Source organism: Toxotes jaculatrix, chromosome 23 (genome assembly GCF_017976425.1).
Source record: "Toxotes jaculatrix isolate fToxJac2 chromosome 23, fToxJac2.pri, whole genome shotgun sequence".
In the NCBI taxonomy this organism is placed as follows: domain Eukaryota; kingdom Metazoa; phylum Chordata; class Actinopteri; family Toxotidae; genus Toxotes; species Toxotes jaculatrix.
Genome location: NC_054416.1, coordinates 2559673 through 2572922, shown reverse-complemented (window position 1 = coordinate 2572922; position 13250 = coordinate 2559673). Strand labels below are relative to the sequence as shown.

The 13250-nt window shown below is 45.7% G+C and overlaps 1 protein-coding gene across 2 annotated transcripts in view; it reads right to left on the bottom strand.

The window, feature by feature from the left end:
• Positions 1-796: 796 nt before the first annotated feature.
• shroom4 (shroom family member 4) overlaps positions 797-13250 on the bottom strand; it is a 49994-nt gene continuing 37540 nt past the window's right edge. For both annotated transcript variants that reach the window (XM_041031083.1, XM_041031084.1), the window contains 9 exons: positions 10249-13189; positions 7538-7599; positions 5992-6831; positions 5234-5893; positions 4448-4577; positions 4161-4262; positions 3900-4070; positions 3551-3693; positions 797-3421 (listed from right to left, as the gene is read on the bottom strand). In XM_041031083.1, coding sequence (XP_040887017.1) covers positions 3265-3421; positions 3551-3693; positions 3900-4070; positions 4161-4262; positions 4448-4577; positions 5234-5893; positions 5992-6831; positions 7538-7599; positions 10249-13189 — 5206 coding nt within the window. In that variant the 3' untranslated portion in view covers positions 797-3264. The remainder of the gene's footprint in view (positions 3422-3550; positions 3694-3899; positions 4071-4160; positions 4263-4447; positions 4578-5233; positions 5894-5991; positions 6832-7537; positions 7600-10248; positions 13190-13250) is intronic.

Genomic DNA, 13250 nt, shown 5'->3' with positions numbered 1-13250 from the left:
CACCTCTCTCCAAACATCACCACCTCGAACACTTCTCTCCATCCAGTTTCTCAGTTTTATTAATGGCTCCAGCTCTAAAACGGCTCTAGTCTCCATTACAAACACTCACTTGAAAAATAATAACATAATACAGCCGCCTCCTCTGTCTCCAGGAAGAGGATTGAAATTGTTTTGGAATGGGATGTGAAAAAAGTTCATACTCAAACAGGCTTATCAATGTTTTTGATATTAAACAGGTTCCCAGGTTTTTCCTATTCATTAATCAATCATCTGACATCGCATAAAAAAGTCTTACTTTGGCCAAATAAGCGTCATAAGCTAATAAGTCAAAGATTTAACTTAGAATGTTGGTATTATTGCAAAGTCTCTTTTATTTTGTTGATTTCTAATCTCTGGTTTGAGGCTTTAAACGTCTCTGGCCTCCTGTTGATCGTCCCCACACTGTAATAACATCAATATGTTTTAATGATTCCTGCCTTTACAGCTCCAGTGAACATTTTACGAAGCCCCGCTGTGCAGCCCATCATCAGTATTAATGACACAAACATTAACCTCCCTTAAATTAGTTTCCACACCGCAACTCTCCGGCTCCCGCAGAGCTGCTGAATGACTCTCAGCACTCCACCCATCATCTGTCAGCCTCCATTTACTCCTCAGCCATATTTACTTAAGCGTCCCACCACATCCAAACAACAGTTTCCCCCTGAAGGGAATAAATTTCGGCACCGGACACTGAAGCAGCATAAAGAGACCGTTCACCCAGCAGATATATAAATCACGACAGGAGACGAGAAGCTACTTTAAAATACTATTATTATTATTTATGGTACTTTTTCCTCACATGAGTGTTTTTGCAGTTACAAAAAGAATGCATTTTTTTATTGCATTTAAAAAAAACGTGTTGTAATAAATCAAAATTACAAAGTAAAACACGAACAAAAGAAACAAACTCTCTTACTGGTCCATCATGCAACGTCCTTTCTCTCTTGTCAAGTCAATAAGTTTCCAGTTGGTTTAGAAAAAGGCTGTTATAATACAAGAATACATGGAATATGTACAAAACAAAACAAAATTAACAAATATATGTGGACATCTCATGTTCAGGGTTTGCTTGGCATTAGAACAGCAGGAATACTCTCAGAACAAACTAAATTAAGTGTAAAACTCTAACTTTTAACAACCTTTAAGCTGGAAATTTGCTGCTTCTTAACACAACAGTTAACTAGTGATACTGATAAAGCAGAAAATGATAGAGACAAAGATGCCTGTGTTTTCAGAGATGCTGTATTTTCACTTAACTTCAGCGAGTCCACCTTTCAACAGCCAAAATATACACATTTCCTCTTCCAATATCCCTCCCATCTCTTGTTGAGCTGCAGCGTTTTTGTGTTTTCAAACTTGATTTACTCAGAGAGACGGAGCTGAACTCTGTCCTGTCCAAGGTTTAGGATACCGGGTAAAGCTCAGGAGACTCTGACAAGATTACAAATCACAAGATGTCCAAGGAGGTGAGAGCAGAAAGCAGGGTGTGGGGATTTGAGAGGAGTGGGGGAGGGGGGGGGGGGGGGGGGGGTGGTGTATAATTAACCTGAATGACAGGAATCTGCCCTTGTGTTTAAATTCTGTGTCTCTGGAAGATAAATGATTCACGAATTGGGAAAAGATCAAGTTCTTCTGTGTGTTTATGTCAATTTAAACCAAAACAAAAAACTATTTTACTCTAGTTTTAGAAGAATAGGTTGTCACTTTGGGATAAACAGACTGGAAACAGCCAGCCTTGCCTTATAGTTCTTTTCTTTTCTTTAGCACCAGTCTCCAGTAAATATTAACTGCACAATTTAAACGTCAACTGGGACCAACAGAAGACAGAGTTTGGGGAAAGAACTTCACCAGACGGAGGAACAAGCTCAACAACAAAAACTGCAACTGCAACAGTTTGTCCTCAGGTTCTTTTCTGATCTAAATATACAGTAAACTTCGACTCTCCTCTGTCTTTTCTTTTATCTTTTACAACCAATTCCAGGAATTTCAAAAACCAAAATCATTATATACAAATCGTATACATTATAAACACAAGTGTCTTCTGTACATGACAATAATTATGTGATAGTATAACGAGTTGGTGGAGTCTCAAACTCCACACAGTAAAACATGTTACAGCCATAGACATTACAGTAATGAGCCATACAAAGGGATATGATGATATTATGCTAGATAATACAGTATATGTGTTTCTCAATGCAGGTGTCAGAAAGAGACATTACACGTTTAGCTAACTTATCAGTGACAATTAAGAATCACAATATTGACTTTAGTGTTGTTAACGGAAACAGATTTTCTTAGTGTGAAGCACCGAAAACAGTTCTCCTTCGATTCTCTGAACCAGGAGACTTAAATATGAAAGTAAAACAAAACAAACAACAACAAAAAAGCAGCGTCTCAGTGACACATTCATCAAGCAAAATGTCTTTGGCAACATACGCTAATGTTCAGATTAAGTGTAGAGTCAGGAGTACAGGTTTACAGTACGTGTGTCAGGCACAAAATGTGGAGCACAGGGTGAAAAGTGTAGCGACAACCTCAGTAAACACGGCTTCAGTTTCAGTCTTTTACTTGGGTGAAATTTAGGGAAAACATCTTCTCAGTAATCCCATCTGTCAGCGTGCTGTCTGCTCTGAAATCACGGCTCTGGAGATACTTTGTCGATATGTTTCTGTTGTAGTTGGAGATTTGTCTGATTCCTGAAGTCTCTTGTTAATGAAGATTACATGTTTCGCTCTTCAGAACAGAGCGAGGGGTGAACTGCAGACGCTTCTGTGGATCCAACTTTCTTCTTCTTAGTGTTTTGATCTAAAGTCCAGTCTTTCTTCCTCTTGATAACCTTGGACTTGTGCCTATTTTGGAGTTACATTTTCAGATTTAGGGTGTCCGAGCTGCTAAAGATGTTGGTTTGGTGCTGGTGCATCACTGCTCATTCTCAAAGGGACAGTTTGACATTTTGTGATGCTAAAAATGAGGCTAATGTTGATCGGAGACGGATCAATCTTCTCATCTGACTCTCGGCAAGAATGCAAATGAACACAACCATCAATAGTCAAACTGTTCCTTCAATAAACACAAACACTTACACTGTGTTTTCTAGTTTTAATCCTAAACTGGACTCCGTTTGGACTGGTCTCCTTTTCGTTCCTTGTCTTGAAACTGATCTAGAATACAGTAAATGGGACTTCAGCACTTCTTCTTCATATCTTCAGATTATTTTTTTCAGTAATGTCCATATCCCATTGACATTCCCATACCCATTCCCAGTCCCAGCCCCAGACTCTCCCTCAGCCCCCTCAGCTGCTCCTCTCCCAGCCGGATCTTGTCCTCCAGCTGCCTCTGCTCCACCAGCAGAGCGGCCTTCATCTTCACAAAGTGACTGCGGAGGGAAAAACAGAGAGAAACAATATAAAACCGTATCTTAGTGCACAGTATGGGGTCATCCACCCAAGTTTAGAGTGTGTCAGACGTGGATTGAATTGAAAACGATTTGACTCTTGAATTGTACCTGTAGTCTCTGTGCTGTTCAGGGGACAGGCAGCGGGCCAGCACCCGGCTGACAGCCTGCTCTCTGCGGTCAACGTGGTCCTTCAGGTCCTGGGCCTCGGACAGCTGCCTCATGAGCTGACGCTTCTTCTCCAGCAGAGGGAGCTACAGGGCAGAGAGAAAGAGCCAAGACATGAGTGGACGTACATATGAGAATATTTAAACTTTATTCTAACCCAACATTTTTGTTGTCACTCCTGTATCTCAGACGTGTTATATCTGGAACAGAAGCAGCGCTTTGAAGAGGTCACAACTAGTCCCTCCTACACCTCACAGTCCCTCTGTCCTTCCTCTTTTCCTCGTCTCCTCACCCTCTCTTGGTGCTCCGTCTCTGGGTCCAGTGTGTCCAGTGTGGTCTCCACTCTCAGCAGCCTCCCAGACAGCGACAGCAGCAGGCTGACCACCTTGTCCAGATCGCCGATGAACATGCGGAACTTGTCCACCTCGTTGGGCTTACACACCGACACCACCATGCTCTCCACCTGAGGACAACGGACAGGGACACAGCTGGAGACGACCGAAACAGACACAATGAACAGATGAATGAATAACTGGAGGAAGTGTCCCCCCACCTCCTCTCCCAGCTGTGCGTTGGCTCTGATGTCGTCCTGCAGTCCCCTCTGAGCCTCTCTCAGCACCCCCAGCTTCTTGCGGAGGCTCTCCATCAGCTGTTTCTGCACGACAGATGGAGAATTATTTTAACACCACAAAAGGAAAGTAACCTACAACATATGTCTGTCAATGTCACATCGTCTTTGTGTTAACTTTGACTGGAAAATACTAAAAACGCTGCAAAAAAGAAAATACGGATCTTTCAACACCACTAGCAAAGTAGCACGGCAGTAGCTGCTCTTGTCACCTTGTAAGTCAACTCATCATCCTCGTCCCTCTCTCTGTTATCAGTGAAGTCCTTCATCTGTGACAGGAGCTGAGCCTTGGCTGCTGACGTGCTGTAATAGGACGAACAGCTGGAGCTCGCACCGGACCGCCTGAGGGGGAGCGAGGCAACGAGAGGAGAGTTTATTTTATTTATGAAGAGATAAAACTCAGAGGCAAAACGATAAAACAGACACACGGTCATAAAATACAGTGATTACAAAAGTACATAAATAAGAGATGCAATCAATTATCTGGGCTAAGTGAGACAAAAAGAAAAAACCAAGGGGCATGTGGAAATCATCTCAACTCCAAACAAGCAAATAAATAAGACCAAAGTGCGGGAGCTAACAGAGGGGATGATCAAAAGAGAAACAACAACATCTGTAAAATGACAAAGAATATAAAGTAGTTCATATATATCTAACATCAAAGAGGAAAGAGCAGCAGGGTGTGGGATTAGTTAAATGTCTTAAACTTATGAATAAACCTGAATTCTAAATTGGTTTCTATACTAATCTGAGCACATTCACTTTCCTATTTATTTTGCTTTGATCATCTAAACACTCCGGGACTTTTTGTCGTGTGCAGTAACATCTACGTATCTGTCACCCGTGTTGGCAAAAAAAAAAAAACAGTTTTTAACTGTTTTAACTGGCTGCAGTAACGTGCTTTGGAACAGTTGTGGGAAAGAGGGAATGAGCTAAGTGAGTTCAAATCAAATTCCACCACTCAGATTTAAGCCCTGTAACTCCTTCTCTTTCGTTACCTATCCAAGCTGTCAGTGTTGTGCTCCGTGGTTTGGTAGGCTCCTCTCCAGCTCTCCATGCCCGACTCCCCTTCACCGCCGTGGGGGAACAGCTCCTCCAGGCTCAGCCTCTCTCTCCTGCTCTCCCCAGTCTCCAGCTCCTCCTCCATAGAGCTGCTCTCCGCCCTCGTCCTGGCCAGCGGCGAGGCCTCAGAATCTGGTAAGGTGTCGATGTCCGTTTCCAGGACCGTAACTGGCAGCGCAAAACATGGGAGCTCGCTGGTGATTGGCTCAGCCTGTGCTGGGAGCTCTTCCTCCTGGAAATCATCGATGTCGGTTTCCATCGGGACGTCCAGGTCGGCCTCCAGGCTGTGTGCAGGACTTGGACTGAGGGTAGTCTCAGATTCAGTTCCTGGTTCTGGGGTCTTGTGCTGCTCCTCGGTTTGAAAGCCTCTGTTCACGCGAAGCTGTTGCTGCTGCTCGTAGTCTATGGCAAAGTAGGATTCAGGAGGTACAACACCTCCATTTTCTACATCTGGAGGAAGTGCCGTTTCCCTATGAACTCTGGGTGATGGGGATCTCTCCCACTCGGCTCCAGGTCTCACACTGTGCTGCTGTTTGTGAGGTTTCGCTGTTATTCTGTCCTGGTCTGGGCTGTGGCTGACGTGAATCTCAGACACGCTGCAGAGACACAGACGATCAAAAATAATTACATGTTAAATAATAAAACATGAAAATATAAAAATTACTTAACAGAGTGTTAGAATAAAATGCATCACCTGCTCATACTAATGTCTGCTGGTGGCGGTGGCAGTGGAGGTAGAGATGATACGCCCTCCACCCTCTCCTGCTGTCCTCCATACGAGCTCCTCAGGTTCCCTTCCCTCTCTCTCTGAGGCGGGGCCACTGGTCTGAAAGCCCGTCTGGAGAACATGGGACTGGGTGGAGCAACAGTAAAGGATTGTTCCTGAAACGGAGCCTGACTCTGATTGGACGGGACGTGGGGAAAGGGGTGTTCCTGGGTTTGAGCTTGGTTGCAGCTGCAGCGAGGGCAGCTCTCCATCACCTCCTGTCTCTCTGGAGGAAGACTGTAGGACCTCTGTCTGGACGTTTCAGGAGGAGGGATGTATGAGGAGGAGTGAGTTGAATGGCGTCCCTCTGCGGTGTTGAAGGAGGGAGGGATGGAGTGAGGAGCAGTAGATGAAGAAGAGGAGGAGAACAGGGTGTGGTGAGATGCACGCCTACGGTGGAACTGCTCCCACTTCGGGGGCGGTGGTCTTGGGGGAGGCGGCATCTTCTTCCTGTTTTGCCTGGCAGTGTTTGCTGCTTCTCCTCCCCTGACGCCGCCCGCTGCTTCCTCCACCTCGCTCAGGGTTTGACTGGTCGCCACAGAAATCGACGGTGACCAGCGGTGGCTGCCGTCGAAGCGGAGGTCATTTTCGGACATGGCTCGTCCCCGTAGCGCAAGAGGAGCAGGTGGGGGGGTGAATGCATATCCGTTGCGGTCACTGCTGCTGCTGTCAATTTGTCTGGGGCCCCATCGACTCTGGTGGAGGTGCTGTTGATGCTGACTGATGCTCCCTGGAGGTCTGGGATCCCGTCTCCAGCTTGGGTAGTCCCTGTGATGTGGAGAGAGTGAAATTACAGAAGAAAAGAAATTACACTCCCTGCCAATAAACAAAAGGTAAAGGAGCATAAAAAGTGCTTTCAGGTTTTCTGTCATCTTCATCATGTGATTTAAATGAGTGTTAAACCTGATGAAAGTTTTCAAAACTGTTCTAAATTTAGGGCATTTGTGTGAGACTTTACTGCTCATGTTAAAAAGCTAAGTTTTCAGGACCTTGATGGTAAACAGGGACGTGTGGCAGAGATTTTTGGAAATGTCCTTTATAAAGTCAGAGAAAGTGGTCAAATCACAGTCAGTGTTTCCCCGTTTTGCATCCCAGAATCGCTCAACTGTTTCTCTCTCAGGTCAAATATAAGTAGAGGCCCCTTTACGAGCCATGCATGTCCTAAAAGCCCCCCTACATGCTAACATACAGGAATTACCATCCAACCACATATCGTTATGGTCACATTTTAAGCATGGATGATTGCTCTGCACACTTAGAGCTCATTATAGTCAAATCACAACCAGGCATGACTGAGTGGGACTTCCGCCCACCAGTGCACAATGGGCTGACCCCACCTAACGTCTCCGGGCACTCACTTAGAGACAATCAGACAGAGATGGAGCAAGTGTGCGTCTGTAGTTACCAGTTAGCAGTTCATATGAATGTATGTGTCTGTGTTTGTACTCTGTGGTCGTCAAAGGAAGTGGCTCACCTCTCAGTCAGGCTGAATTTCCTGTTGAGCTTGGTTGTTTCCTGTTGCCGGGCGGGATAAGTCTGTGGAAGAGATTTAAAGCGGGTTAATAACGCCGAAGGAATGAAGGAAGGCTTCAATCTGGTGCAAAGTGTTGGTCAGCACGAGTTTCTGCTGAAGGGAAGTGGGTGTGTTTCTCCACCCTGCAGTGTTCTTCGGTGCTGATAAGGCTGCTGCTGAATTTGGACCATTTCTATGTCAAAAACCTGCGGAACAGGCGATTTTAAAATCAATATATAATGAATCTAAGTGCGGGACTGAGGAAGTCTTGTTTCCAGAGCCACATATGTGTAAGAACTCTAATTAAGCTAAATTTCTTGTTGTTCTAAGAAATAATACGAGGTTTTACTCATTATGGCAGCAGCACAGGATATGTCTGCAGTCTACAATGCATCGGATTATTAGCCCAACAGTGGAATGCTGAACGAACTCACTGCACTCTCATTATTGCTCAGAGATACAGGAAGCCATCAGATTCACACTGAGAGGCGGGGACATGCTGCACACACACACACACACACACACACACACACACACACATTTCCACGCAGAGATGTTTTCTGACTGTCTGCGAAGCAAACCTGAACCTTCAGCTGTTACTCTGGTGGCAAATGAAGGATGAATTTAACATATCTGGACGTCAAATCTATTAAATAGTAATAACTGATAAATGTTGTGATGATAAGCTCTATTCTACAAGCACCCGAATGACCCTCTGTCTCTTGGGCTTTAAAGTAGCAGTGAATATATGGAATCAAAACTTTTGATTGGGCAAAGCTCAGACTACTTTTGGCCGAGAGCAGTGACTTTTAAGAGTTTTTGCTTTTCTCACAGTTTCTAGGCTCCACACCCGACAAGTATTCCAAAAACAGAACCTATTATTCAATATATTAATGATAATTGTGAAAAGTGTTTCATTTTGAGTATAATGGGCATTTTGTAAGAACTGTTTTCCGCACTGACCTTTATAAAGTGAATGTCCTTTGGGAAAAGGGAAAATTGCATCAAAGTGCAGACTGAATGTGAATGTAATGAGGTGGGATGTAAAAAATAATCTAATCTAATAGTCTAATTTTGCCAAAAATAATTCAACTTAACTATTTCCAAACATTTATGAAAACGCAGCTGGGTTTCTAAGTGAGAGCTGAATTGTGTGATGGATCTTGAATAATAATAATAATAATAATATCAATAATAATATAATAATAGCAGCCAGTTATATTTCCATATTTTCACAGTCTGTTTCCTTCCTCTTTCCAAAACACACACACACACAAACTGGAACATGAAAGCATTTACTGTAAGGAATGAACCTGAATTCCCCACTTCATTCAAAATGGGATCATGCGTGTGCCTGTGTTTACATGTACACCTTCATATGTGCATATGTTTCCCTTTTGCATTTTCATGTGTGTGTGCGCCTCTTATCACGGCCTTGTAGTCCATCCAGCACATCTGTTATTGTTAAAGATATTGGACGTTGTCAACAGTAGATATGAAACAAAAATTCCACGCATGAGGTTATCGCTGTGGCATCAAGCTAACAACCTTTCATTTGAAACGGAGCCCAACATGGATGAAGTCGGGGTTGAAGGTTCCCCCAGAGGCTTCGCCACAGCGAAAACCAGACGAAAACAACGAAACCTTGTCAGCCTGAACCAAATATCTGCTGAGCTGAAGATGCATTTAGTCCAAAGCAAATGTCAGTCTGGCTTTGCTCAGCGTTAAATGATAAGGTTACTAATAGGTTGAAGTTCACAGGAGTTTCATAAGTTCAGACGAGGGGCTGTACCCCCTGCCAAGTAACTCGAATCAATTTGTGGTAAAGATGTAGCCCAACGTTGCTATTATCGCTTACACAAGTGTCCACCGCCATTGCCCAATCTCCTTCAGTCCCATGAACTATTTCAATGATCCGCTGAATCTTCAATGAGAATTTCAGACTTTGACCACATGCAGGACGCGAGGTTCAACTTCAAACCAACCGTTCAACCACGGAGCACTTGGACCGAGTGGCCACTTAGCTCCAACATCCAAGTGTGGCCACTCGATCCCTTTCTGGTGCTGGTTTAAAGAACCAAGATAGTTTTCAGTCTCCAGTGGTCGTTTCAGCTCAGTCCAAAACCGCAGTCTGATTTCACTGAGCTGCAAAGTTTAACTTTCACTCTGAAAGGCGTTACTTGATTTCAGTGCTGCTGGGACAGGGGCTGTTATTTAGCTTAGTATGCCTGCTGCTGAAAATTGGTTTTGAGGCCAGCAGGCTTGTAAACGTACTTGTTCGTGGATGCAGTTAGAAATTATCAGTAATGTTGATAGTGATGTTTTGGCTGTAGGCCATCCTGTATGCTATTGTACCATATTAAAAAATACATTTTTGATTTAGTTTAGCATTCTAGAGTAAAATATTTAGATATTAGTCTCTGAGAAAGGAGAAGGAAAAGCTACAGCATGTGTTTAAAGCTCACTCACTCCAGATCACTAACACCCACTCTTACAGCCCACATTTCACTCTCTGTGTCTGTTTGTCTATAAACCTGAAAAGTTCAGTGTATAATCCAGATCCCAGGACAGCAGACTCCTACTGAGAGCTAACCTGGCAACCCCTGACTCCTTCATGGAGCTCATAAATGCTGTGTCTTTGACCGCTGATAAAAAACGCAATAAGGGCTTACCTCTGTAGGTGTGTAGCTCCTGGCTGAGTATCCCTGGTGCAGAGGTTGCTGGTGCTCCAGGTGCTGGGAGGTGGTGTTGACTGGATAAAAAGCTGATCGTGGGACTTGATTTTGGGTCTGGCTATGGGAGAACACCTGAGGCTTGGGCTGGAAGTTGTGGAAGCTGTCCTTGTGTTGGAAGTCCTGGAAGTCTTGATGATTTTCTCTGATGCTTGAATTGCCATAAAACTCCTGATGTGAGTTGAGCTGAGCATCTTCTTCCCTTTGCTTCTCTCTTTCTCTCTCAAGTTCTTTCTCTCTTGCCCTCTCCTCTTTTTCTCTCTCTAAGTCAAGCTCCCTCTCCCTTTCCCTTTCCCACTGTCTCGCCCTCTCCTCTCGTTCCCTCTCCAGCTGAATCTCCCTCTGTCTTGCCCTCTCCATTTCTAATTCCCTCTCTTGTCTTTCCTTCTCCTGCTGCCTCTCCCTTTCTCTTAACCTCTCTTCCCGTTCCTGTTCCCTTGCCCTCTCCTCCCTCTCCCTCACTTGTTCCCTCTCCTTCTCTTTCTGCCTCTCCCTGCTGGTACTCACAGACTGCCTTCGAGCTTCCATAGTGTTTGAAAGCAGGGAACTTTCCTGCTGAAGTCCCCCCTGGTAGGAGTATCTTCTTTGGTGTGGGTGCAGACCGAGCTCTCCTCCTTGGTGCTCAGGATGGCTGGGGGATTTCTTCTGCCTACGACTCAACAAACTCGAAACATTTGACCCAGACATGCCCTTGCTCGTCTCCTCGAAAAACTTCATTCTATCCGCAAATGGAAGGATATCAGACTCCTCCATCCGAGAACACGATGAGGAGCGACTGTAGGAGGAGGTGTTGGAGGAGGTGAAGGCACAAACCCCATGCCGTGATCCTGTTACCCCTAATACTCTCTCACCCAAGACTCTACACCTTCGGTCTGGTTCTGGTTCTGGTTGAAGTTTATGCTCAGGGGTCCAACGCCAGCGGCGGGCTTTGCCAGCGGGAGCTGGTTCTTCTACAACTCGGATGCCGACACCAAAACTGGGCACACCTGGGTCCAGAATCTGGACAGACCTGGACACGTTGTTGTTTTGAGTGTACGTTGTTGACTGAGGCTGAGTTTGCAAGGCATCATGGACTGATTCACTTGAAGTGTTTGATTTCTCAGCTGGTGCTGTTGTCTTGAAATCTTGGGAGCTTACAGATGGGGCAAATGCAACTTTGGTACACCTTTCCTGGACAGACACATCTGGCTGTGCCTCCTCTTCATGGAGGTCTGGACCCTCCTCCTCCTGGACAGTCTCACCACTACATAGCAACCCTCCTGGGCCACGGCTACTCTGAAGCTGGGCCTTTTTCCTCTGGATCTCATTGCGGAGATTGGTAGCAAATCGGTCGCTGCGGCGACGATTCCGTCGATGGTTCCTTGAGGAGTTTGACTTCTTCATAGCAACTTCTCCTTCTACATTCTCCTCTTTTTTCCCTCCACTTCTTCCTCTGTCCACTGCCTTCTGCTCCTCCAGTAAAGTATCCATACTGGCAGCAGCACTAAGAGGCTCAAAATCTCTCTCCATTATCTGGTCAGAGCTCACCCTTTCCTGGGTTGATGATGGCACGCTAGCAGAGCGACCCCAAGGGTGATGAGGCTGAATTGGGGAGAAGGATCCACCATTTACAGCCATCCCTTCCAGCCTCTCACCTGAATTGCCATCATCACCATCCCCTTCCAAGAACACAGATCCCGGTGTCGAACAACGGCTGCCTTCCCATTTGTTTGGTGGCGCGTGAGGGTGGTTATGAGAAGCTTCTTGGTCTTCCCTTGTGGGCTGGAGCGATGAATGGGACCATGGGCTGCTACAAGAGGACAAGAGGGTATCAGAGCGGTTTGATGGATCGTTAGGCTCCAATGAAGAGCTGTCGCTGTTAAACTGCAATAACTGAAGTTGTGTAGCGAGGAGCTTCTCAGGAGCGCTGTGCCGGTGCAGCCCTGTAGAGGAGTGCTTGGTCTGGGAGTGCATGATTTGAGACTGCCCTTGAACCTCCATGGAGGATTCTGCAGGTAAGGAGCCAGGATGAGAGGAGGTGATGGGGACTAGGGAGGCTGTCACTTGGTCAGAAAGGTGATCTGAGTTGGTCTCTAAGTTGTAGTCTTTATTAACACTAGTGTCACATGTGATATGTCTAATGTCTTTAGTCTGTCTTTGGATATAGTGCGAGTCTAGGGTATCCTCTTTGAAATTCCCAGCTTTGTTAGTTTCTTCTGGTGCAGAGAAGCCATTGTGAATTCTTGATTCAACAGTCAGAGGGGACTTGTTTTCATCAAAGTAAGAGGAAACGCTGGAAATTTCAAGAGGAGCAGAAGCACAACGGTTGTTGGTGGCATTAGGGCAACTCCGGGTTGCCCTAAAGCTGTCCTTCCTGGTTGGAGGCTGAGGAGGATTCATCTTTCTCTCTGCTCCTCCTTGTCCATTTCTTATCTCAAAGTCTCCTCCCCTCCGCTCCTCCTCATAACAGCAGGACGAAGGCCTCGCTTTTACCTCAACAGGCCTCGGCCTCGGCCTGGTCAGTGACCTGGATTTGTGTAATATCAGCTGCACGTCATCCGGGGTCTCGCCAGATGAACGCCCCAGGGCTGAGGTATCACCACCAGGGCAGCCTCGACAACTTGGCCCCAGGCTCTGGAGGAGATTATCCATGGAGCAGGCTTCACCGGGCCTGAGTGGCACAGTCGCGTAGTCGGATGTGTTTGAACTGGCAGAGAAGGAGCTGTAGGCAGAGTCTCTCTTGTTGTTGAAGAGAGTAGGGTCCACAGGTGAATTATGGGAGTCGGGGTACGGCTGTGTGGTGGGTGTCGGCGTGTCCAAGCTCTCCATGGAGCCCAGGGAACTGCTTCGGTCAGTAGAGGAGTAAGGTCTGGACAGCTGACTCCACTGCATGGACAAGTCACTGCGGAGAGATGGAGACAGAAAAAATAAATAAACAAAATAAGCAAACTGACGTCACCTCG